Genomic DNA, 27966 nt, shown 5'->3' with positions numbered 1-27966 from the left:
GTACTTCACAATCTGCTCAAAGCACATTCATGTGATTTCAATATTTTTTACGAATAATTTACATACTTTACTCGACCAATTATAATCTATGACAGCATTTTATTCAATTTTTTTTCCAGCCAATTTACATTGCCTTTGTGTTATATGGATATAACTTGCTCAAATCGATCTTACGCTGCTTACTTAATCGTTTACAGTTTGTGTCTACCAATGGTGCAACTAACCATTTGTCAAAGTGCATTCTGGCATTCAACAAATTTTCTCTCTCGGGCCACTAATGTTTTTATCTTGTATTAATGATCTCCATTCTTATGCGTCATCTTTCATAAATGTATTGGCTGATGATTAGCTTATTTTCCATCAGTATAAAAAATATAACGTCCTACAGCGCGACCTTGTGGCTATACTTAATGTGCGCAGCCAATGACTAACAGAAGTAAATTTTAACAAACCCAATGTAGTTGGTGTCACCCATACTTCTACTCTCCCGCCTCTTACATATTGACATTTCACCGCAAAGCGTCAGTTCTCTTAAGTACTTAGGCATTCACATCGTATTTCATCTTAGTTACTGTTTAATATAAATTATGTCATCAACAAAACTATCAATATAGTAGATTACCTGCTATGTAATTTTTCTTGCTAACCAGCTTCATTGAAACCAATTTCATATACAGCAATAATTCGTTTCAAACTGAATACTCGTGTCATAGCACCCACCCTGGCCATTGCTTTTCTCTCTCTCTCTCTCTCTCTCTCTCTCTCTCTCTCTATATATATATATATATATATATATATATATATATATATATATATATATATATATATATATATATATATATATATATATATATATATATATATATATATATAGGGCATTTCAAATAAACGTAACCACGATTTTATAGATATGGTAGGCCCCAGCACAGACAAACCAATTCAGAGCTATTGAGAATCGCCTATGTTAGTCGACAGGCCTCTTCTATTTGATTCTGATTTTCTATGACTGCTACTCTTCCTCTCCCGAAATGCACTCCGTTACAATGGAGGCTCAAGAGAGCGGACAGGACTGCGTGTTGTGCGCGCAGGCCGCTGACTTGTGAAGCAAACGTCACTGCTCTGGGCCACTCAAGGTTACTGAGAGGACTGACGTTAGGGTAACCTGTTAGCGGTGCGAGCGGACAGCAAGTCATTCGGCCTGCTCGAATGAGCCCAGCTTTTTAGGAGTCATCGAATGCTTTACCTTCACACTGCATGCCCAGTCCACATCCCTTTATTCTTGATTTCTGCTGGACTCACGTCAGTAAGGAACATGGAAATAAACTCAAAACTGCCCGTGTTTTATCATTTGGGAGGAGATAACAGCGCCCTGTTATAACGTACGGCATCGGCAGCTACAAACTGCCAGATAGCTGCGGCTGGCTTAAAACTCTCGACCGTACATTTGTGGCAGTGTTCAGTTGGGTCGTATATACTTTTAGCCATTCGAGAGCTTAGCGTGCAGTCCAGCGAGTGGGCAAGAGCGTGCACGAGCAAGCAAAGTAACTGCACCATCAACCCAGATTTTCATGCGAGCTGGCTAGCATCACGTCGTTCGGCGTATTCCGAAAGAACCGAGGAACAGCACGTTGGCGCACAGCAATCACGACGTTATCTCTGTTCTGGGCACGGAAGTCGCCTGTGCACTGTACCGCTTTTATAGCGGCGTTCGACCGCGTGCCATTTATTTCATTTCCCCTTCATATTCCTTGCCCTGAGAAGGTTGATAATCTTCATTATAAGCTCTGCCAAAAAAAGATATTTGGAATTTGTAGTTTGGGCTAGTGGTTTCTGTGAGACTTTAAACACCTTAAATATATATATATATGGTGGGGGGAGGGGGGGGGGGGGGGTGCGTGTGTGGTAGAGGGGGTGCGTTAAATATCGCCATTCCCCAGTCGCCCGATCTAGATGGCTGTGTTCAAGTATACACGCTTTTGTGGCCGCATGTGAGCCTTGTTTTGTATAAACAGGTGATTTTTTTTTCTGTCACTTGATGACAAGTGTCGCCTCTTCGCCATGGCATTTCCACATACGCAGTGAAAGACGCGTTTAGATATTTATTTTCCTTCTTTTTAGGTAGCACCCCGATTTCATAAATCTCTGGAAAGGAAAACGAGGTTTGGGCAGCAATCTGAGTTTTCTGCAACAAAGGATGCAGGCGAAGGGTTATGCCTGCATGCGCGTACTCGTTGTGTAGTACCGAGGCAATTCCCGCAAATTGTATTCCCCTCATTGAAGAGTAATGAAAACCTTTTTCGCGATTCAGTTAGGCTCTCTACTCGTCGTTCGGCGACGCGTCTGCGCCCCTGACTTGCTTTCCAAACGCGGCAGTATAAGCGCACCTTTTTGCATGATGAAGAGCACAGGTCAAGGAAGACTGGCGCAAATAGACTTTCGCTTGCAAACTTACAGTGCTCGCTCCACTGATGCAAAAGATGGCTAGCGTGACCGGCTACTGCAAATGACCGCGAACACGGCCATCACAGGCTCGTGTTGGCTGCACTAACGCTTTCAAAGCTTCCAAAGTCGTATTACACATCAACACGGTCATCACCTATTCGCGTCGGCGCACGCATCATCGGTTGAAGGACGCGATTGTGCTGACCGCGCAAGAACTAAGAGCACAAATGAGAGAGCGACGTGGTGCAAAAGCGGCGCCTGGTATTGGCTTCATCTACCAGTTCTCATTTTATTGGGAAGAGTTTGGAAATTGCAATTGCCTGCTCAAACACGCTGTCCCTCGGAGCAAGTCGCGGGGCTTCTGCGACATGTCACTGTGAACGTACATTTAGGGAGACATGCGAATGTCGGGATGACCAACGCAGTCAAGTTCATAGAATTTGCATTATCGCTGGCTCAAGCAGACTGCCGTTTCTTTATTTATTTATTTGTTTCTTAGGCATTTGCCTAAAAGGAGGCTGAGGCTAGAGGCTCGGTCGCCTGACGTGGCCTCAGCCCCTCGCTACATGATCAGTAAGCATCGAGAATAAAATGTTACGGCAGGCTGGCACACAACAGTATCCTTGATCAGGACATAAAAGGGAAGAAAGAAAACAACAGTGACATTTGTGCTCAGTGTGCGCAAAAAAAATATATGTATGTACAGTATGAATAGAATGAGGACACTTAATAGGTACAATTTTACGGTGAGTATCACAGGCATGCAAAAATCCGTTATCGTCGCAATGCGCTCTCTCCGACGCTGGCGTACCAACGTCCCTATTCACCGTATCTTCTAATCTTGTCATTCTCGCCGAAACAACATGTTCGCAGAACAATTAGACGTGCGTTGCGCCTCACAATCCTCACAGAATAGTTCGTACTGTTTTAGCAGTTGTTGAGGGCGTCACTGCATTACGATGTTCATACAGCAAATAGCCCAAGCTCTCCACACCATCATTACTGCGTGGCAACAGGCAGAAGACATCCCCTGGACACAGAGAAACCCCACTTTTCACAGAAAAATACAAATCATTTAATAATCATTTCCGAGAAAGTCACGTGTCTAAATTTAGCGCTGGCGTTGCCGGACATTTTATGGGATAACAAAGGTGCTATCGCAAACTTCGCTGTGAATAGCTCCTCAGACAAAACGTTGCCGTTCATGGAGCGTCACTCGCAAATGTAAGCATCTCTCAGCCCAAGACGACTCGAGGGCGCCTTCAGGCTCCGAAAGCATCGCGCGGCGGCGCTGCTGGATGGATGGAATGGATGGAATGGATGGAATGGATGGAATGGATGGAATATACGAGCGTCCCCTTTGAGACGAGGTGGTAGCAGTTGCTATCATGCTCATTTTTCCCCCTCTATCTTAATTACTGTTTTAGATTGGTTAACTATACCATCATTCTACTTATTGAATTTTTGTTTCTACATTGCTAACTTTATGTCACTTTTCTGCTTTTAAGCCACCAATCTTCCAGTCGTTTTTTACTAGCTTCCACCGCAGGTTTATTCCTCAGGCCACTGGTATCTCTAAACCGCAGAGCTTGAGGAAGAGTGACTGCGCCTGCAACGACTTCCGGATGGATACCATTACATTCTAGCATAATATGGCCAATTTCTTTTAGTGGAGTTAGCACATACTGCACATGCGTCATCTTCATTGTTAAATTTATTTTTGTAGCTGCGTGTTCTAAGGCACCATGATCTAGCTTCAAAAAGTAGGGCGCTGCCTCTTGAGTTATCAAAGGAAGCTTCCTTCCTGACCGGCCTTTTCCACTTTCGGTATAGTTCCACACCGTTTATTTTCCTTCTAATTTATCCAATTTTTACATTCTGTGTTTTTCATCGGTTGCTTAACGCTCTATTTCTTTGTCCTTGTGACCAGCATACTTACTGGTTAGTTTCCTCGTTCTTTTCCTCCATTGTGAGTCAACGCTTTTTAGGTATAGGTATTTAAATACTTTAGCAGCCCATCTGTTACTGTCCAATTTCCTCAGGCGTTCCTGACAGGATGCGCCATCTAGGGCAAAAAATAATAGAAACTAGGAATACGAGGACCTCATATCACAAGACCACAGTTCAACATCGTATCAAGCAACACTCCCGCTACCTGCAAGAGGCCTCGCAAGTATCTGTACGCGTTCACTGGGCATCACACACGAGACCAGGAACAGGGGTGCCCGCAAGGCCGCTGGCGTGCGGCTACCGGATAGAAGGCCACCGGCATAGCCTTGACGGGAGCCCGTTCAATTCGGACCACCCTTACTATTCTACAATCCCCCTCATTACAACCGGCTCTGTCCTCACAGGCCTTAAACATGAGCGGAAGGGTTTGTTTCGGGACCTTGTCCCTGACATTACTCCTCCGATTTCCACTGGTCTTTCTTTCCTTACTCAAGTTCTCACAAGGTGCGAGCCGGTGCCGTGCACACAGCAGTAACAAACCAGAATCGGCTGCTCCAACTGTTCTGCTGGCTCCATTTATCTGAAGCACGTGATCTCAACACGCCCTGGCACGGCGAGCTTCCGCGCCCGCTACACATCTGCTCCCCACATCCAGACATACGAAGACTAGACGGCCCCTAGTACCGGCACGAGTAGCAAGCTTAGTGCTCTGCTAGGCTTTATTTAGGAGTCTGGCGCCATCAGTCTCACCTAACCCACCCACTTTGCTTTTAAGCGTCAGGTCATTCTTGCGAATAAAGATTTATGAATGAATGAATGAATGAATGAATGAATGAATGAATGAATGAATGAATGAATGAATGAATGAATGAATGAATGAATGAATGAATGAATGAATGAATGAATGAATGAATGAATGAATGAATGAATGAATGCGCGTTCGCCTTGCAATGCCTCCTTCCCGCTCTCTTCCGCGCATGTGCAAAGCTCATGCTGCATTTGTGGCACGTCGCAGTGTGCCGTATACGTGTGGTTTCAAAAAGATCTTGCTTTGACTTCACCGTAAAACAATCTTGAATAAGGTTAAACTCGTAGATGACGTGTTTTTTCTGAAGCGGACAGTTGACAACGGCGATACACGAGTGGACTCGAAAGGCGTTTCGGAAATAAGCGATCACATCGCATACGTCGCGTCCTTCGCATTACATTTTTTTTTTTTTTTTGTATGCTCGAAATACTCAATGCTCTAGTAGCATCACGAAAATAAAACACTCCACGGCGCCCTCGATTAATGTTCGCTGTCGAATATGAGGCGTATGCTTTATTAGTGCGAAAGCATTTCTTCTCTATGTTCACAGATTTCTGTCCGCAGCAGTTGTGAGCGATGGAGAAGCAGTATAGGTTAATGAGTGGTGTCAGTCGATAGAGGTTGACCTATGTTGTGTTGTAGAAAATTAGTCCAATACATTGATTAGTTAATTAATTAGAGGCTAGACACGCGAACTCGTGTCCGCAGAAGTTGTAATTGAGAAGTGGTAGAGGTTAATGAATATTTTCAATCGATAGAGGGTGACGTAATGTGTCCGAAATATAATTAGGCGAATGAGTTAATTAGGTATTTAATTAGAGGCTAAACATGTAAATGTAAAGGCGAAAATGGTCTCATTAGCCAATGGCTTGACGTCCCATTTGAATGTATCAAATACTAAAATAGTTAAGGCCGTCAATTAGGCTGACGTCAAGGATGTGACGCCACGCAACCAGAAGTAGAGCCGAAAAAGGGCATAGGAAGGGATTGGTGCGTAATTGAAAGTACGAAAGACTAAAATAGGTAAACAAGAAGTGAATTAAGCAACTAGAAGCTACCAGAAGCAATCAACGGCATCATTCGTGCTTTCTCACTACTTCAATGCAGATTCTGCAGTGTTCTTTAATTTTTTTTTTTATATGGCATTCTCGTAGAAGTAATAGTGTATCAGGGACAAAAGTTAACGGCGCGCGAAGAACATAATGGTATACAATCCACTGCAAAACCTTGGAAGATAAGGTGCATACTTTCTTCTTTAATTGAAGTATCCAACACTGAATTGTTCGGAGAGTGCAACACTTAAGTTCTGAGAAGCTAAACTTGCTGCTAATCTCATATTTTTCGGTTCTCACGCAAAGTTTGGGATTGAGTTTTGTAAGAATATAGGCTTTACAGCGGCATAATTTCCTGTGAAAATGCAGCGTTCAGTGCCAGTGTTGTCAAGCCAGTACACGCGGCACGCTCGGATAAATAACTAGGGCGCAAATGCAAACAAAATACAATAAGAAACTTTCAAACCAGTTCTAGCGCTTGTTGCATTTTACCCACTCCCTGATTATTGGACAGAGATGCAAACCTGGGCCCGCTTGCACGAAACGATCTTAAGACTGTCATAGTTAAGTCCAGACTAAACTGAGTCAAGAAGGATAGGCCGTTTAAGACTGCAGTCGAGGCTGGGCTTCAGTCCTGACTTGAATAAGTCGCTTGCATGATTACGACTCCACTGCCGTCTTAGTTAAGATACAAGAACGTCAGGTACCTAAGTAGAGAAGTTAAGGAAATACAGGGATCCGGTGGCCCTGTCCCCGCTGTAAGATGTAAACATTCTGTCAGTCTTGCGCTGCGTAAAATTCGTGTCATTGCTTTTTGCAACTTAAAATTGTGTTACGAGTTAAAATGCACGAAGTGGTTGCTGAGAGCATTCAGAGAAGCCACCCTGGGGAACACGAGGCAAACCGAAGCGCTCGGAACCCGAGCTGTCTTAAAGGAGTCTGGTCTTACTAAAGACACCGATTAAGTCTGGGTTTAACTCGGACATTATCGTGCAAACCAGCCCAGGTTAGCATTTGCTGAAGAAAGTTTGGGAAGGCAATAGAACTTTTAAGACAGCGGTAAATGCCTACGCTAGCTCACATTTGTTTATTTCATAGCAATCATGCATGATCATGTATTGAAAAGTAAGAGATTTCCGTTTGACAAGGAAGATGCCTTAGCAAATCTGGAACTTATATTCGTGCTGCGGTGACCTTTATGTAAGCTATCATGAACTAAGTTCCCGCACAGATGGGGTATTGTGCTGTAAGTATTCGTGCTGTATAATGCAGCGCTTCGGTAAAATCAATGCATCAATACTGAACCTACGAGAAATAATTTCCGGCGAGCAACAGTTCTTTTTTTATCTTAAGGGCAGCTTTGACTTCTGTGAATTAATAACCTGTTCATTTTTCATCTTATCCTCCATAACAGGCAAGAACACCAGCCTTCTTGTGCCAAAACCTACTGAATCAAATCTTTATAACTTTCAAGACAAACGCATCCACTGAGAGAAAGCGCAAGATTGCGATGCCACCCCCCACTCGGACCGAAGGGCGCGTACGTACGTGCGCATGCTTCTCCCCGGTAGCCTTGACGGCTTGCCGCCAGGGGAGAAGCGGCGCTGGCTTCGTGTGACAACACTTCAGCTTGGGTTCCCCATACCTAAATTTTGTTCGATCACGTTATGAATCTCGATGCTTCGTATCAAAAGTCAGCGGTAGCCTAAGAATGCACCTCAATTTCATCCTGTATGAAATGCCGCAACCCGATCATTACGTTCCCTCAGTTGCTAGTTAGGGAAAGTGAGAATGCAACTGTATTTAAATTATTAGTCTTGGAACACCGTAAAACGTCAAATAATAGAAGTGAAATCTCATTGAAGGGAAAAGAGATGCGAACGATCCTAGAATTGTCGGAAGGAGATATCCCGAGGGCGGATATGGTCTTGAGGTTGGGTTCAATGAGTGGGTGTAGAGAAGAGAGACTTGAGAAAGGGAACAGCCCTCAAGGCCAGACGCCGCCCTGAGGCACAGGACGGCATCTCAGATGAGCGAGGCACAGCGCCGGAAATGAAGGAAACCAAAGGAAGTAAAGAACATGCCGCCATGCTCGCAGCCAAGGCAGATAGAAGGGGCCAAATTGATCACGTTAGTGCTCCCGCAATTTGGAGGGAAGTCTCCCGGGTTTCCCGCCACCACCGCCGCTTGAGCCCTCTCTGCCTTCCGTCACGAGATGCCCAGTAAATAGACCCGCGGGGGAAGGAGCGCCCAAGGCGCCTTACGGCGCCCACCGGTATCCCCCACCCTCCCCCTCCTTTTGCTTGCTGCTCCGGCCCGACTGGACTGCTTCCCACAACGGATGTCGAATGGGCAAAACTGGTACCCATAAAAGCAGAGGCAAGGCGGATTCATGTTATGCTGGCAAGCAACTAAAGCGTTCTAACGGTCCACAGAGGTCTTGACTGCCTGCGGTGGATTGGAGCACTCTGCCACGAAGTGTGCTTGCATCCTTATGCTCCGCACATACATGCATTTCTTCCCACTGTATTTTCGATAGTCCGATTCCATGCAACTTTTTCGCCGTGTGTTGTTAACGAGCTGTGTCATATAAGTTTGGATTTATTTTTATTCTGAGCTCTGCTATAGAGATTCGAAAAAATGCAGCCGGCTTTCAAGGGCGCTGCATGCTGCGTTCACTTTACAAGGGACGCGCACAGCGCAGGCATTAGTCGGTACGCATTCAACCTAAAACTAGCACAGCCGATCGTCATGCGATAGACAGACTTCGACCCTCCGCTCCACCCCGTTTTAAACTGTGGCCAATGCTGGAGCACATACGTCCTTCGGTTGAGTCCACTGGCGGTGTCCATATATCTACACTTTCTAGAAAGTATCCCCGAAGCCTATGAACGCGAGAACTCTCGCCTCCGGCTCGGGTCTAAAGGAGCCCGGAGCGAGGCTGAGGGCGCCTACAAAGCGCCTTGCAAGCATTCCCGCCTCTCGCGAGCCATCCTCGAGTCGGCGCTGCAGTTGAAGGTCGTCAAAAAGCCGGGCTCTTCGACAACGGGCATGTTGCAACGTTCCCGGTGTGAGCCCACAGTGCCTTCCACTTCGTTTTGCTCGAAGGCACACCACTTGAAGCAGCTGCTTATGTAGAACAGCTGCAGGTTCGTCCAGCCCTGGATCACCGTGGACTGTGAGAGGGGCTTGTAATCGGGCGTCCCCGTACTGAGTGCGTGAAGCGCCACCTGGAGACCCATGACGTCGGCGTACGCCTCTTCCAGTCGTTCGACGCGGGTTATATTGGAGAGCGACGACCGCCGGATGCAAGCAAGGCGACTCTGAATGTCGGCAGCGCTGTGGTCAGAGCCCCTGCTGACGGGGAGGCCCATCGAAGTTGCGTCCGCCGCTGAAAGGTACAACGCTGAGACCAGTTCCCGAGCTACGAGGTGGCCCAGGGCCGCGTACGTTGACTCCGGAGATTCACGGACCAGAATGGGGGGCAGCATGGACGCGACCGGCACAAACAGCAAGTCGTAGAATGGCAAAAGGAGCGGCTTGGATGCCAGCATGGGTAGCCGGTGAGACATACGCCGCCTCGTCACAATATGTTGGTGGAGCGACGCCTTTGCTCGTTCTGCGCGCCGTCTGAGAGCAATCAGATAGTAACGTACGAACGGGGTGTGAAAGACGGGAAAGTGCGAGTAATGTCGCTCCAGCAGCACCTCGTCGAACAGGTCTTCGGGCACACCTGAAAGTGCAATCGCGAGAATGATTACGCGTTTTGGTGGATTCACGAAAGATCTTTAAAGTAACTGCAAATGCACTAGCAACGTCTGTGCTACTTCTCCACGTTGTCTTGGGTCTGGTACTCGTAAGGCACTATTTTTAGCTTTAACAAAAATTTATCCTGGAAGATAAGGTGCATAGCTTTTAGAAGGGGAATAATAACACACAAAAAAAGGCCCACAAGGATGGACAGAAAGAGGCAGAGCATGAGCTTTGTCATTGTGTTCATGTGCCCTCATTTTCTCATGGCAGTCTCCTTTCAAATAAGTTTCCTCGTGAAGAGAATGTTCTTTTCTCATATTTGACGTACATAAACGTACAGCCGCCGACGGACTAACCACGAATGGCGGAACACGTGGCGTGGACTGCAGTCAGCGCTGCGAAGCGATAGTCATTGGGTTCTAGATAATGCTCTCGTTGCGCTTACACTGCGGCTGTCGATAACTGATGCGTAGATCGCTTTCGCTGCTTTTTCGCTGGTGCCTGATCGCCGCGTAGACAGCGTGCTCGCCACGGGGGCGTTTTTCTGTGCTTTTTGCTCGACAATGCGCCCTCCCACGCTGGGCAATGCTCTTTGCAGTTTTCTTACCGTGGGAATCAAGAATTGCGTGCTAAGTTTCCGCGGTTCGCTCCCCTTGCGAGTTTTGTCCGAATCCTGCAGACGTAACAACGTTTATGTTGTAAGACGTGCGATGCGCTTCCAAATTATTTCTGGATAAGGTCACTGGTATTCTGTCATTCCAAGGACGTCATAAACAAGCAGCAGAGCAAAACCAAGCTTGTGCAGCCAGTAAGGTTTGGCACAAAATAAATCTGCCGCGTGAAATTCTCTCAATTATTCCTCATTTCCCCACTCTGCCACACTGCGCGTCGGTTAACTTTTTCAGAACAATCTACCTCGTTGGCCTGCTTTTTCTATTCCACTCTAGAGATCATACATTCAGACAAGGTGTGCCAAAAGAGTGGCACGTTTCCCGGGCATAAAAACATATGAATACAATAATTTTCAATAGTAACGCGATGCCGCAATAGAAAAAAAAAAACGCTAACTTGAGACCGAAAAAATATAAGCATACTGTTTAAGCTAACTAGTAACACATTTTCTATCAGTACAAAGTGTCTAGGGATAAAATCCGAAGGTGTCTACTGCTTTGTGCTAGCGGCTATTTCACTTTGGAATACTCTGTTTAGGTCTCTACTGCCGCCTCGTTCGCGGGCAATCATTAGATCAAGTTTAAAAAATGACTCGAATGTGTGGGATGTAATTTACGCATGGATCTTTATCATTGGTATTTAAGTGGCATCGTAGTACAGAGGTTTTTATTGATCTGGACTGCCCGAGGTTTCTTAAACGAGACCTGAATTTGCACAGAATACGGGCGAGAAGAAAAAACGTGTTGTAAAGACGCTGCATGCGTGTGGAATTCGTCACAGGAGAAAAGCAATTGTTCAGATCCGCGGCATTCTACATTAATCAACCTTGGCACAGACAGCGAGGGGAAGTGAAGCGATCATAAAGCTTAAGATCTTTTGCGCTTTTTCACAAAGCTGGCAAATAAACCAGGTAACAGTGTGAGCGATGATAATACCACTATAGGCAGAATGACAGGCAATGAAACCATGATAACGGATGATGCCTGATATTGTAAAACCACGAGTTTCAGGGTCATTTTCCAAACATGCCTCGAGGGGTGCCCACAGACGAGTATGCTGTTATAATGCATATGGCTCAGGTGATGAGCCAAAGTGAAGTAGCAGCAAGAATGAGGCGTTCTGTTTCTACAGTAATTCACATTATTCAGGCGTTTAGGGACGAAGGGAGATCGGAAGATGCTCCGCGTGGAGCTCCTGAGAGTGCAACAACTCTCAAATACCTTCTGATTATCGCGGCTTCAGTTTATGATCCATTCCTCACGACGCGAGGAATCCGCGGTGAGTTCGGCTTACGCGTCAGTAAGGAAACCATACTCAGGAGGCTCAGTGATGCTGGAATTTAAAACCGGGTTTCTTGACGAAGCCGTGACTTCACCCGTCACACCTACGTCAGCAGCTGGAGTTCGCAGAGGCCCACGAAGAATGGACGCCAGAAGACTGGTGCTATGTCGTGTTCAGCGATGAATCAACATTCTGCACACGATGGGACCAGCGCCAGAGTTTGGTGTCCTAAAAACTATCGGTATGCTTTTGATGCGTCCTTTTGTACCAGTTAAGTGGGGTATGCGAGCAACGGTATATGTTTGACGTGCGGTCGAGCGAGCGCACAGCAATGAACATCTGGGGTGCCGAGAGCTCCCAGGGCTTGGGACCCATCCACAAGATTCAAGGCAAGATGAGAGGGAAGCATACATATTGATCTGGGATAATGTTTTAACGCCATATGTGTTGGATATGGTCTGTTTCCTTGAAAACTTCTTCTGGTTTCAACATGATCGCGCTCCAATATACTCGGCTCGAAAGGCGCAAGCCTTCCTGGACAACAATGACGTAATGCAGGTGCAGTGGCCAAGCCGCAGCCCAGACCTCAACATCATCAGAAATGTTTGGTGCATGATGCAATGAATGCTCTCCAGACGTTTAGGCTCCAGTTGCACCATTTCAGACCTGCTGTGGGTTGACATTCAAGAAGAGTGGCTGCACCTGAAGCGTGACATATAGCAGGTAGACGCTCACTATCAATTAGTGCCAGAGCGCATGGAGACAGTGAAGAGTACTAGTGGCGGAGCCACTCGATTTTGTACAGTTTTATGAAGTGCTTGTTGTTTTCTCGTTTTTTTTTTCATCTAGCCAGTGACAGAGGTCCCTACCCTTTTGTTTCCCCATACTGGGAAGCCGGACTATTTATCTTCGAGAGAGCGAGCGAGCGTATATGCATGCATGTAAATGTGTGAATATATAATTTATAGAGAAAGGCTCAAAACGACGGTGTTAACAAAATCTATTTCCTAAAATAAGAGATTAATCTTAGTTCTAAAACGTAACAACCGTTTTGTGCATATGTTCTCTCATTTCTACTATTCGTTGTTTCGGCGTATAAGGGCTTTACTTATAAGCGCACCACAGAGCCATGAACATTTTGTTGCGTCAACAGCGGAAGCTTAGCGCGCAATTTTCTGTTCCCGCGATAAGAAAACTGCAAAGAGCGTTGCCGAAGCCATGGAGGCTGTATCGGTAAGCAAAAAGGTCAGGAACGCCCCCGTGACAAGCACGCTGTCCACGCGACCATCAGGCACAAAGAAAATAGCTATCAAAGCGAACTGCACGCCAGCTATCGTCAGCCGCCGTAAACATACCGTGAGCATTATCTCGCACCAATGACTATCGCTTCGTGGCGCTGACGGCAGTCCAGGCTACGCTTTCCGTCATTCGTGTTAAGTCTGTGGGCGACTGTACATATGCGCGTGTTTCGGTCAAATGTTCGCGCATGTGTGGGCATGAAATTATTCATTTAACCCAATTGCTTTAAAGGCCCTATTATTTTTTCTTGAAAGCCTCTGCATAGCGCAAGGTAATTTTCGTCGTTATTTAGGATTACGAAACAGTCGTTCTTTTTTCCAAAACTTAACAGATCTGAACTACAAACTACACGAAACAGCATTTTCTCTACTAACAAAAACATCCAGAGCCGGCACATTGCAGCATGAAAGAAAGTGTATTTAGTTGACAAATTGGACATTCACGAGGCTGATAAAAATTGTTTTGTTCGTTTTACTTTCTTTGCACAAAAAAAAAAAGAAAGCATTTCCTAAGACCGCGCATTTGCTGCCATGCATCTCATAGCATCGTCTCCAAGCATTTTGTAGCTCATGAAATAAAAGCAGCTGCTGCGGAGTTTTCAAGAATGCTTACCAACAACGTCCTCAATCTGACGAAGTCTTGAGAAGACATATCTTCTTTCTGCTTCAGGAAGTTTAGTCAGGCTTGTTTCTAAAACTTTGCGTATGTTTTCAATAACTGATTGAACTATATCTATGTTTGATGTCCGAAAGATTCCTTCTGCAAAGGACAAAACAAAAACACTGTCAAAATTACCAAGCAAGACGTTGTTTCACGGAACTCTAAACATGCGAGCACGAGCAAATGAGAAACGCATCATTATTTTATAAGCTCAGTGATACATTAATGAATCCAGTGAGCTGTGAGCTGTGCTTCCGCCATCGCATGAAAAATTTAAGCGCGTTCCGGGCAGGCTGAACCTCAAGGGCAATTTTTTTTTTTTTTTGCTTTACACAAGAGCAAAACTACCCGATGAGAAAAGCGTGAAATCAATGAACAAGTGAGTATCTTTAATATTTTTCTACACGCGTCGCTTACGGCAGTTCAGCAGGCGCGACTGGACTATTAACAGCTCGCCTTATAGAAGCAATTTAAAACAGCAGCAAAGTGAGGCAACAAGCAAAACTCTCAATACACTCAACTGAGTAATGAACTTGCGGAAGTGGCTGATCGGTTTAGGTGAATCATACCTTTCGTATCAGATAAAGAAACAGCACAACAGACATACAAGGACGAACAAAAGAAGGTACACCACCACGGGTCATTGCAATGATTTCTCATTTCCTTGTCTTGCGCGTGTTTTGCATTATTCCTTTTTCCCATAAATGTTGCATATATGAGTTGCTGGAAGAAGAGACATCCGTAAAGGGACCACAAAGGAGCTCGCCAGTAATTGGAATAGGTGCGCAACCACGTGCTCTTAAGATCGATACTAACATTGTGCATAATAGAAATTATGACGCGTAGTTATGGTGGCTTGATGGGATGCTGGCCAACGTGTTTTTGCTAACTCAGCTTTTCAGACACAGTAAATGAGGCTTCGGGAGAGCGGCCCTCACTCAACACTACTCTATCGTGGAAATGTTTTAGTAAAGATACGCGCCAAACAAAATGCAGTGGTTGTCAATGCCCCTGCACTCTATCTCAAGGGAGTTCTTGAGTCAGCAGTAATTTGTTGGTCACCTGGGGTTCACTAGCGCCTTCACTGTACCCGTCTTTTTCATTCGTAAGAAAATCTTGTAGTAAGCTATACGGTATATGTATTCATATTTACATGCCATAATGAGTTTCTGCCATAATAATTTTTTCCCTCTTAAGGCGAAAGCTTTACTTGCCTCATTACTCTAAAAAAAAAGAAGGAAAAAAAGAAGAAAAAGAAGAAAAGAAAAAAGTGGCATGGAATGGTGTCCATAAAGATTGCGTCACAACAGCCGTCGTCTAGCCACAAAAACGATGAGTGTGGCGACGACATCCACAACAAATACCCCCGTGGCAATGTTTCTCTGCCATACAGACGAGCTATTTTCTCGTACTGCGTCACTGGCGTATCTCCATGTGGCACCATTTTTTCCGACATTTATTTATGGAGCAGTAGTTTTGATTTTACAATGCTCCAGCTTGTGTCATGCCATTATTCATCACTTTTAACATTCATCTGCAAATCAATTTGGAGACTAGCTTGTGAAAGGGATTCGAACCGACAACATGTGTGCCTGCAATCGTGCGTCCTCAAACCAAGGTTGCAGCGATTCTGACTCCCAGATGCCGCATGAAGCTCATCAGTCAACGACCAACATGGAAACACGCCATCCGAATACAATATATCAGCAGAACAAAAAACAGGCTGAAGAGCTCTCCCGAAACAATTTCACCCGCAGTATTATAAGACTTTCGGAGTTCTACTCGTTAAGCAGTTTTAACCTTTGAGTATCTGGCGAATGTTTCGGGCAATATCCGAATGCTGTGAGTTCGTTGCGCACACATCCTCCAAAAACAAAAAATAGCTTCTTATGGAGCATTAACTAGCTGCAGTAGGCGCAAAACAAAAAACGGATATAAGCAGAAACAAGAAGTTACGGGCGATCATTTGCATAAATTGGAAGGGAATGTAAAAACATATGCCTTTTCGAGTCTGCTTACGTAGTAATGAGGAACTTATTATTGATACGTTTGCCCACTTTATTTGACTATGCATAGGGGAAGGGCAGGGTTTTCTTGTCTCTATTTTGCCACCTGCCTGCCGTACCGACTGTCTAGAGGCTTCGGACACAAGGCTGAAATTTTTCGCCTTCATCGCACTCTTGATGCTGTGGCATTAAAATTATGCAATTAGGGCGAGCGTAGTCATGCCATGATAGGACAGAAAGAGCGTGAAGAAAGAGCGCGAGCTGTTTGCACCAGATGGAGTCTTGAGACATCTTTCTGTTTACATAACTAAGTCCAACAGCCTCTATCTACCTCAAGTGTAGAAAGATGGCGTCACCAGAGAACACTGATGTCGTGATGACGAAAGGAAATATTTCAAAGCACCAGCTCTTAAAAGCGAGAGAGCTGAGCGCTGCTACTTAGTGTTCACATACTGAGTAACCTACCCACGAGATTGAGGACGTATAACACGCAACATTAGACACGTGGATGAGTGCATTAAAATCTGTGGTGCCTACGCTGGAGCTGCCGTTACACTCCTACGCTGAAGGATGAAGAACCTGGCGGCAATTTCGCAAAGCCAAAAGCCAATATGGGCTATATAGTTCAAATTTCGTAACTCGATGGCAATTTCGCCAAGCCTGAAACCAATATATTCTAAAGTTTCAAATCCCGTATTCAGAAGCTGCCGCACGAGTCAATCACTGAGGACAATAAGCATTACGATATGAATTAGCCGGAGAGCAAATGCGTCACAAAAAGATGTGTTGAGTGGATATTTGTTTATTATTATGAATGTGCTAGTATTAGGCATCGTCACTTAAAAACTCTTACCTTGTCTCTCTATTTGATGCAATTGGCTATGTATTTATTTGTTCATTAAATACTCTGGGCTCAAAAAGTTTGCTCAGCAGCTTTGCCTTGTTTTTTTTCTTGCTCAGTCATTCGTTGGCAGGTTCATTTTTTTTATCTATTTCAAGACATTATCAGTTTTGTTAAGTTGTTCTTAGTTATCAGTAATCGTCATACATTATGCGAAGTCCTTTGTTTAAATATACTTTCGGGAACGTTTTCCGAGGCAGCTATCTGTCGGACTCACGCTCTTTTTCCCTACAAGTGGATACGGGGTTTTCCTCTCAACTTTTCTACACTTAGCAAAAGTTACAGGCGGTTGCCAGGTGTAAGGTGGTACACAGAACACCTTACAACTCCATACTTCGACTTTTTCTTGTGGTGAGACTCCTGGAGGAAGTTTCCTCTACCTGAGACAAAGAGGGCTGTGGCGTGCGGTGCAACGTCGTGGACCAGATCGAAGCACTTGTACTTCGTCATCTGGAGCATTGTAGATAGCCTGGCAGACGCAGGCACCGCTAGCTGCCGCAGAAGGAGCGTACTCACGAAGGCACCCGCAGCCTCTGCATCGTCAATGGCCACTTCGGAAGAGAAGAGAGCTGCCAGCTGCAATGATGCTCTACCACCGTGGGCCACATATACATCGTCCGCCAGGGTAACCTGCAACAATCCAGACGAGTAACTGATTTCAAATCATCCAAAAGAAACCTCAGCACGTATGAAATATTGAACTAATTGTGCGACTCCCTGGTAATATATAATAATATAATAGAATGTGGTAATAAAATATATCACAACTCTGTATTAGCAACAGCTAGAAGAAAGGAGATATGCACTCGCACAGACGTATACCGGTTTACCGGACGCCGAATGCGCGCGCGTAGTGGTCAGACATAAATCATTCTATTTAAGCTGCATGAATTTTCACTTTCGCAGATTTCAACAGCAGACATTCATGTGACCCAGACAGAGTACAGATAACATACGTAAAATTTCTTCTGGGTATTAGTTTAACGTGAGAGCGTTAAACGCGCAATGTACTGCAGGCGCAACGTAATGCATAAATTCTACTAATTATATAGCTTATCAAATAAAGCTCCCTAATTGCATTTTAAATAATCTAGTGGAACGTTTTCTTCTAGTAGGGAGTGCGAAGCCAAGAAAAAGCCAATAATTAATCAGTTTCTGAAAAGAAGAAAAACTCATTTTCTAATTCCCGGTGTTGTTAGAACGTTCTGCGGTTTTCGCGCAAAAATAAACGAAATGGAGCGTACCATTTGCGCAGAAATTTCCGTGAAAATAGAATTTTCACTGCTGAAGTATCGTAAAGAATATGGCGTCAAATTCGAACTACCTGCTGCGTCATGCATCTCCTTTCTTTCTTGTAAAATTAACAGCGCACACAACACAGGGACAACAAAGACGACACCACAAGCGCTGTCCCTGTCTTGTGTGCGCTGTTAATTTTACAAGATGCTTTACCAACTACCCCGAATGTCAGTTTTACTTCGTCCTTTCAGTCGCGTACAAAAATAATGCCCACGCAGTTGGCTTTGGCCGTCCTATTCCTTGTGCCAAGCGATGAACGAAAACAGTGGTCTTGACCTCGCGAATTACTGCATGCAGTTTAAATCGGGCACCGTACTTTCAGCTACACGCCGGCAGCGGACATTCCATTTTCACTGAGATTCCTGCGCTTATCAAAAACTCAGTTTTGGTTTTGTGCCGAATTAAGCGATGGAATACAGTGCACTGCAGAACACTAGAAAATGGGCTTTTCTCCGTTTAAGAAACCAACAAGGCCTCGTCGTGTGAACGGCTTCGGATTTCCAATAGTATAAACTATTCGACTCAATTAATTAGGAATTAATTAAGAAGTTTTAGAACAAATACTTTCGCTCAAAATAAGAGTTCCCAGAAATCATTTGTTCTCTGTCGAAACTTTCTATCATCAGGAATTCTTGAAAGTGTTCGCTAATCCCCAGACGCATCCGCTTCAATAATGCGAGAAGAATGCCTGTAAAGGGTGCACCGCCGCAATTTAAGCCATAGTGCAGCAAAGCCAACTTAAAAAGTAACAGCAACATCAAATCGGGGCATTGCAACCTGTGAACCAATTTTTTATTATTATTATTATTATTATTATTATTATTATTATTATTATTATTATTATTATTATTATTATTATTATTATTATTATTATTATTATTATTATTATTATTATTATTATTATTATTATTATTATTATTATTATTATTATTATTATTATTAACACTAATTGCAACCACATACGCATTTTTTGGATGTGCCGTTATAAGTAATGTCTTAAGGTTGATTTCACCAAATCACTATTTCAATCCGAAAAATAAAACAGCGAAAAATAATGCTAATTCAAAGTTTCAACACACAATGGACATGAAACCTGACCAAGGAGGTGAATGATGCCTGGGGTAATAGCAACATGCATACTGAAGACCCTCCTGCTACCTTCTCCTACCTCATGGGCACCTTCTTTCTCCTAATGGTGCCTTTGGCGCCCGTTCCTGGGCATCGCGTTGTCGTCGGCGTCGGCCGCGTCAGTCTCATAACCAGCTCCGCCCCCCTTTTATCCCCCCAGTTCGAGCCGGCGCTTCGGCAACCGGAGCCAAGCAAGAAAGGAGGGGGGGGGGGTACACTCAGCGCCGAACGATGGGGGAAGGATCGTGCGCAGCAACAGGAAAACACGAGGGAAAGAAGGGGGCGGGGGGGGGGGGGGTCGCCGGAGGCAGCGCTAGCACCGGCTGACTGATTCCGCTGCCGCCACTAGCGAATCAAGACAACAATAGAACACCGTCGCCAACATGCAGAAAGAGGAGGAGGGAGTCCCATCTTTCGAGGGTGCTCTCTGGTTGCCGAAACGCCGGCTCGCTATAAGCGGATCACGGTGCGTGCATCCCGTTCTCACTCGCCTCACTCGCTAGCGGCGTCAGCGGCATCAGTCAGTCGCTGCTATCTGTTCGTAGCGCAACGTTCCTATGGGCCCACGCGCTGCCTCCCGCAACCTATCTTCATTTCTCCGACCACAAAGCTTCTTTCATGACAGCGAAGAACTGTTAGTGGAGTTTGTCTTGAAAGAATACGTGTGAAAATTAAAAAAAAAGTTGCATGTAATTGTGCATACGTGTCTTGCGCGACATATTTGCCTTAATCTATCGAAAAGGTGAAACAGTGATGAGCTGCGCTAAAATTTCGCATTAAGAAGTAACGTAATCGTGAGTAATTATTTTATCTTTTTATTTTTCATTACAATTTTTTCACCAAAATGTTTTATTTTTATTTACAGCATTCACTATATTTCATTTATCTTCTACTGGCTTTCAGCACCGGTAAACGCTTGCGGGTTCAGGCTCCCTATCTGTTTTTATGGTGTTTTTTCTCTTTTTTCTTCGGAGGAGAAATGAGATGGAAAAAATGTCACAACACGTTTTTAGGAACCTAACAAGTTTAAATAATGTCAAGTAATCATCAAGGCGTGCAGAAAAACGCGCGATAGCTACACGAGCATTAACAGCAGCCACGCAAGACCCGCACTCTCTTAAGCTGGCAGTAACCTCAAGCCATATTAAAACATATATGCGCGCTCATGCAGCGATATTTTTAAAACATTGTATCAGAAAGAGTAGACTCGAAAAGAAAGTAAGGTTAAAGCAGGTAATGACGAAGACACCTGCCAAACCTTATAGCAGTAATAACAAGCAGTAATTTCTTCAGCGAGTAGAAATAAAGAAAACATAAACGGCAAAGAAATTGTTCACTCGTCAAGAACGCTACGTAGCACTGGGCTCAAGGTCTACTTTAACCACGAGGCACACACTTAATGCAGAAATATAGTTGTCCTTAGCCGTGTTGAGTAGTACCACTACCGATGTAAGGATGTAAGCAGCTTTAAATTTAACACTGAGGAGAAATACAACTCGGGACCCAAGGGTTTCTGAAGGCAGCATTCCGATATCATCTTCCCATTTGATTTTTTAAGCACGAGAGCACAGAGCCTGCCAAATCGGTAGGTGCTCAAAGCTCGAAGGTTAAGGAACACACAACAATGAAGACCTGGTTATACCTTGTGAAGTAGTGTTACTTCACAACAAAATTAAAGCTGCATACATCAACATAAGATTTCATCATGCATGCTTCGCCAGACGAGTTCGCAAGTATACGTAGGCATCGAATTTAAGTTTGAATTGACTAAAAAAATATTTTTAAACCAATTAACTGGGCGATAAATGCTTCTTTTGCTGCCAGCCATATGCCAACATAGATAAAGAAAAAAAACAGATAATCAACTTTTGTAGACAGAAATATTTGGATGGTGTTACGCTCAATGTCTATTTTAAAGTCATGCAAAACCTTCATGGTGGTAGCAGAGTTGTAGGAAGCGACAACAGAAGTAGAGATGGCCCTCTTTTTTGTTTTGTCGCTTTTTTTCGCCCACTATTTGGCCCCATCTCAATACTACGCAGAATTAAAGACTGCTGTCACCTGATTCTTCGCAGGGAAGTTGAGGTTGATCATGGCAAGCAGCACTTCGGGATCTGGCAGGTATTTGCTGAAGTAGGCCGCGCCTTCCACCGTGGTGTACGAGGGCTCCTGGTACTGCGACGAGCTCTGGTGGAGTTCGACCGCTGCCAGAGCAACACGTCGGTGCACGTAGCCCAGACGCTGAGTAAGGTCTTCTCGGCCGTACAACGCTGCGATGAACTGCAAGTGGGCCACGCTTCTGTTGTCGCCCAGTGATGTCTGCAGCCAGCCCGACGACAGCGTCAGCACCGTTCGGTTGGCGTGCCGGAGGTCCATTTCGGGGAGGAACTGTGCGGAAATTACAAATACAATAGTCGACGCCCTGCGTAGCATATATGCGAACTTTAATAATTTCTACATTCAAGACTACACGTGGGAAAAAAACACCATATTGGAAGGCTAACATTAACCCTAGAAAGCATGCGGGCTTTAACGTGCTCGAAAAAAATAAGCGCAAATGTTTTACTTGAATATAATGCATATTTAAGATCAGGAACAAAAGTTGGTAAGAAAAATAGATCCAATTTATTGAAACACATCGTCCCCAACGAAATATCAAAGCACAAGTATTTCTGTGTCAGAAGTAGTCGCCTAGAAAAGACGCTGAAATTGCGGCCTCGTGGTGAGTAGCAAATAGCAGCCAGATCAACTTAGCAAGTGTATAACTTAAGAAGATTCTAGATAGCGATCCATAAGGCAGTGGAAACAACACTTGGGGCCCGAGTAGGTGACGCGACCGCTGAATCAGCGTCATTGCATTTCAGTTAAAAAATTTTCATGTCGAGCATTAAACAAATTATAACAGCAAGCCAATGGGCGGATACGATCTTTAAATCACACAAGTTCTTCATGGCTTCCTATGCAACAACTTCTGCGTAAGTAATATAGGCTGTGTTCTCTGGAATATTTTATTTCAATTTAATTTCTGAAAATGGAAGGAGGTTTTCGTGCAAAGGAGTTTCCCGTCGTTGCATTTTAATAATGATGCAGATAAAATATTTCACCATCTGGGACCTTAAAATTTAGCTATCAACCACACAGGTCTGCGGGCAGAAAGGCATCTCTTCCTGGTGTCTGCAACTTATTTAGTTTTATTTTATTTTTATTTTTATTCCGGACAATCTCAGAAAATACCACGTAGCCGCAGGTGGTCTGAAAGCACACATATGATGACACAGGACCTATACGCACTTTTCCGGTTCGGGCTTATCGAAGTATAAAATTAAAGCAATATTTTTTTATATATTCAGTTAACTTACAGCTTCTGTGCTCCAGGTGAAAACTGTATCTAGGCTAGTGGCACGCCAGAAATTAAGTTAAAATAATTCAGATGGGACTGACAGAATGGCAAAAATATGTTTGTCTATTCCATCCAGCGTGCAAACTCTGCCTGTGCTATAAATAAAGAAGGCAAAAAGGAAACAACTTCATGTTGTTATATGCGTTTCTTTTTATGAGAAATTTTATCTTGCACGCGCGTAGGAGACATTGCTCGCTCTCTGTAGTATCAAGCATTATTCTTCACTGTAGCGATGACATGCGTCCGCAAATTCATTCCAGTTTCCGAGACGGGTTATGTATTCACACGTTTGGACCGTGCTATTTATGCATCCCTTATGCATCTAGAGCTTATAAACATCCCCTTGAACTGTTTTATAACACAAAGGGCCAGAAATAGCAACTCCAACAGTACAAACACGGTCGTGCATTTACAAATCCTGTTGGTTACGCAAGACGTCGTTTGTCGTAGCCTATTGCCTGCTAAATACTTATATAGCCATTGCATTTTACGTTGAAGGATTATTTCGTTTATGAAAGCAACATTCAACCTTAACAAACAATGTGTATGTCACTGGCCCCTTGACATGTACGTGCAGCAGCTAATTGATTTTTTTTTTCAGTTACTAGATATGGTCAAAATACTCAGTGAATTTGTTAACGACGGGTATACATTAACGACCAGAACTCTACACGCAACAGTCGATTAATATACTTGCCTGTTCTAGCGATTTAACTGCGTCATAACTTTAAACCGGTGCCCCCCCCCCCTTTTTTTTTCTAAGAAATAAATGTAACAAAATTTAACAAAATATTGGATGAAATCATATTTCTCTTTCCAGTTATCAATACTGCAGCAAGAAATGCAGATCGATGCAGGTGGTTCCTCTCTCTATTAATCTGAAATCCGCCGCTAGATAGGGTATTAAAAAAATAAACATCAGCAAACTCTTCTTATTAGGCTTCAAACTCAAATATTTAAATTAGGCAAACGCTTCGTGCACGAAGTCGCATACCTGTCATGTCGTACAAACGTCTACGTAACAGGAGAAGAAGGAGCAGAAAATGAGTTCAGCCTTGCCCCATATGACAACATGCGAAATGGGCAAACTGCCGGCGTAAGCAAACAAAGCCACTCTAGAGAGCACATTATACGCACTTGCATAATTTTCTTGCTTCTATCCAGAAAGTACGCTTTCGAAACCTCTTTTTTATTTCCTTTCTTTATTATTACTTTCAGCAAACCTCTGGTTTCAAGAAAGCGGCTTGCACAAACGCAAGCATTATCATACTTCTGCCGCGGAGCAATGAACGCGTGAAAGACAGGGTTTCAACGTACACAGAGCAATCCCCGGTGAGCTCGGGGCCTCATATATGCCGGGCCAACGTCCTCAATTTCACAAAAGCTGTGAACAGTGCGAGCGCCTAATCAAAAGCGGCGTTTCATTTCCACCGGAGATTCCAGCGTGAGCATACCGCCGTCGACGCCAAGGGCGAACTGGAGCAAACAGGTGAAGTGCTCGGAAAGCTCCCGCCCGAGGAAGCGCATCGAAGCAGTTAATAACTGATTAGCATACAATATTAATTTCGAGCTCGACGTTCGCGGGGGACGCACGAGCGATTCTGAAGCTTGGAATCGCACTCGCAAATTACGACGCCCCTTGGTAGCGCTCTGAACACGCCTGCCCATTCCGCCAGAACTCTTCGGGAAGGAGTACCTGCTTTGTAAATGGCCAGCTAAGAAGAACCTTTAAACAGGAGGTCATTTGGGGGCATAGATATGGCTTTTTTAGTCTTGTTTTTATATTCTTTTTCTTCTTTTCTTTCTTTTTTTTTTTTTTTTTTTGTGCCTTCCAGCAGAAAGTGCAGAAGTAAATGATGGTGACGTTTTTTGACTGGAACAATTTGATTTTTATGTCCGCGGTCCTGTACGTAACGCTAGATTTAGCCTTTCGTTCGTTTGTCATTTATTTACCGCTTAGTGAATGCCATTACTGAATGATACGCATAATCGCGCTTACAAATTGCTCCAGTGAGAACGGGACAAGTAAGAACTTCTCGTCATAGTGTCGATTTTGAGCAGTCTAAAAAAAAAACATTTAAGTTTTATATTGTCAGCGGTTAAATTTGCTAAAATACATGATGATCAAAATTAAATTCATTTTATTTTAAGTTATGAATTTCCAAGACACTGTCACAAAATTTTTCGTTAAAACATTTTGACACGATATGAAAAAAAAAATAGAAAAGCAAAACAGGACTCTAAACAGGAAAGTGACACCTGCAAGTGAATATAAGCACCATAAAGTAAAAAAATAGCAACACTTTCACATTTCTGCCATGTCTATTTTTGCAAACATCGGCGGCCTTTCATGTGACCACTTTTAAGACCATATAAATGAACCTTTTTCTGCAAAGCACTGCCACATTATTAGAGCCGCAGGCTTAGGTATGATTCGCAATTATCACATCACGAGCCTTAGCGCCAGCCTTCAGTAAAACAGACGACAAATACAAGTTACGGTCTCAACCTCTCATTGGGCTTAAGGTGACACGCTGCGATTTCTGGACTACGCTCTGGACGTATGAAAATCCGCTCCCTTTCTGGTCCCCCTGTTTGAGTGGCATAGAAAGCCTTTTGGAAATCCACTACCATACGTAAAGCACCCCATATCAAGAAGCAGCTGCACTTCTGTCTTCTTTTTTAGCCCCAAAAGAAAGCTGAGAGATTTGTTAATGGGTTCGGCTTAAGAGACTTTTTTTTTTTTATGAGCAAGGAGCCAAATATAATTTATCGGCCAAAATCAAAGCAGCATCTCTCGCATTTAAAAAAAAAAACATTAAAAAAAAGCAAGCGAGCTTGTTTTGAGCGCACGCCATATAGTTTTGTCTTCATGTTCTGCTGGCCTGTTCTGCATAAACTTAGGAGTCTAGATACACTCTTCGAGCCCCACGCGTGGTAGCTACTAGACAGTTACAAATTACTCAGGAACATGGACGGCCTTGGGTCAGTTGAAAGGCATTTGAAGTATCGAAGCCAACATAGTGCCTCATACCGGTGCCGCACATACTTCTAACCAACATGGCTAAATTATTAAGCCTAGAGAAACTGTTGAAATGTGGTTCGCGTAAAGTTTTCCTAGTTATACATTCGTTACTCTTGTTCGCCGAATGTGCCTAACCTCACGCTTTCTGTCTTAATTGCAATTTTTGTTCACTGGACATCGACATATGGCGGCTTTCAAAGCGAATCTACGCACGTGGAAGAAAAGAGGCAGGCCCATGCTCTGTGCCAGGGCCAGGGAGAGCTGGAGGAAGTTGAACGTGCGCGTCCGGTTAGCGACTGTCTTCAGCGTCGGCCAGTCGACGCCCATCGAACGTAGCATCTGCGCCACCACGCTACTGTGGTCGTGATCGGACTCGTGCTCGCCGATGCAGATGGCCAACGCGCGGCCCACCCTCTCCGGCGCCGTCATGTTGGTCGCGTCGGTGTCCAACGTCGCCACGCGCCTCAGCGCCGCCACCCGAATACGGTTGTCCAACAGGTGGAACTGGTGCGCCAGATGAGGGAACGTGCGGGGCCAACGGCCGCACACAAACCTGCGGGCAGTGACCGTTTCAAAGTGGCTATGTTAGGTAATGTATGCGGGTGAAATCCCCGCTTTGCCTCATCTGCATCTGCCGGAGGCGTCGCGTGGAAGGCGACGCAAGCAAGCGCAACATGTCGGCGGCGGTAAGGAGTCACGCACACGCCGAAAACGGCAAACAGGTTTGCAATAATCAAATAACGTGGTTCCGGCATTTTCTGAGGCGGCTACTCGCATAAACCGCAGTTCAAAGAAGGCCATTTAACCGTAATGTGCTGCCGACGCGGCCAACCGCCTTACCTCTGCTATCATGACATCGCGTGATGACTAGCAGGTGCAAGAGGACTGACCGCGATGACATAACAATAGTTAATTACCGGCTCCTTTTATACAAAATACCTGACATCAAGGGCAGTGGCCTAGTGGGTAAAAAAGCCAGTTTTTTTTTTTTTTTCTAGGTCTCTCTCCCAATTGTAACAAATTTTCTTGTTTGTTTTTTCTCGCAAGTCAAACCATATCGGTACATTTCGCACCTGCTGCATTATTTTGTTAAGAACATGTTTTGCCTACCAGATCAGCTTCGTGAGTACCGGTGACTAAGATAAAGAATATAGCACGCTGCTAAAAAGAACTACAAGCAATATGCCAGGATCGCACCGCCAAAATCCCAAAGGGCTGGTGACAAACAACGACAGGTACATTGTTTTGAGGGCATTCTCCGGGCCGCATCTGCCACTTCGTACCAATGGTTTTTCTTTGCGACTGGCAAGGCGCGTATTATACTGATGCCTGATTCACATGGAGATGCTTGCCCTATTCCTCCGTCAGGGGGTCCACGGCGCGAAGGCGCGAATTGCACTTGTCGGTGGAATCTGGGCTTTGTAGAGTGATGACCAAAGGCCTGAGCATAGGAGTCGCACAGATATCTCTGCCGCATTGGGCATGTCCTAGTTAAATCATTTCGTCTCTACATGGTGTCCTCTATTATTCTATTTCACAGAAATCATTGTTCTTTATCCAATTAAATACCATAAATTCATCTATGCTATTAAGGTCAGTGTCGCTAGAAAAGGCCAATAGAGGGCGACAAGAAGATGCGCGAAGAAACAAAATTTTAATAAATAGAATGATGGTATAGCTAACCAATAGAAAACAATAATTAAGATATAGGAAGAAATGAGCATGATGGCTACCGCTACCACCCCGTTTCAAAGGGGACGCACCTATTTTCCATCCATCCATCCGTTTCGTTCAGTCTTCTATTGAAAACATTTCAATTATAGCTGTTTTAATTGACGATTTAGACTAGAGAACGTCACAAAAAATGCAATCACATTTCACGCAAAAACAAATAAAGTAGACTGTAATAATGATCACAGCAGATAAAAAGGTCAATCCAGCGCACTCGGTGACTAGGGAACAAAGAAGGTTTGTCGTGCGTGGCCAGCCCTCTATTTATGCTTAGCTGTAGTTCAGTCGGTCTTTGCTATTACTGTGTGTGACCTTTCTTCTATAGGCGATTTTTATGCTCTGTATATCAAATAACGGGTTTCCGAAAAAAAAAGTAATGTTCTAGACTTCACATAGCGGCGTTGCTACGTCGCGCAGCTCCAGATTACGTTCAGCTTGAAGCTTAGAATGATTGCTGCTAAACTTGTTCCCTTCCACATTCGGAGCCACCCCAGTCAGAAAAACTGCAACAAAAATGTTCTGTTATAACAACACTATTTCCGTGAGATTTTTGACCATG

At 44.3% G+C, this 27966-nt stretch overlaps 1 protein-coding gene across 1 annotated transcript; it reads right to left on the bottom strand.

Moving 5' to 3' along the window:
* Positions 1-8983: 8983 nt before the first annotated feature.
* Positions 8984-26105, bottom strand: LOC146198545 (uncharacterized). Its single transcript, XM_084592611.1, has 5 exons — positions 25890-26105; positions 21313-21639; positions 17205-17454; positions 13870-14016; positions 8984-9985 (listed from the first exon to the last, which is right to left on the bottom strand). The coding sequence occupies exons 1-5, from the start codon at positions 26103-26105 to the stop codon at positions 9204-9206; spliced, it is 1722 nt and encodes a 573-aa protein (XP_084448737.1). The 3' UTR covers positions 8984-9203.
* Positions 26106-27966: the final 1861 nt, after the last annotated feature.

This window comes from Amblyomma maculatum, chromosome 2 (genome assembly GCF_055883805.1).
Source record: "Amblyomma maculatum isolate TAMU_Amacu chromosome 2, ASM5588380v1, whole genome shotgun sequence".
NCBI lineage: Eukaryota > Metazoa > Arthropoda > Arachnida > Ixodida > Ixodidae > Amblyomma > Amblyomma maculatum.
Note: the sequence above shows the minus strand (reverse complement) of the source record. Positions and strands in the feature narration are given on the sequence as shown.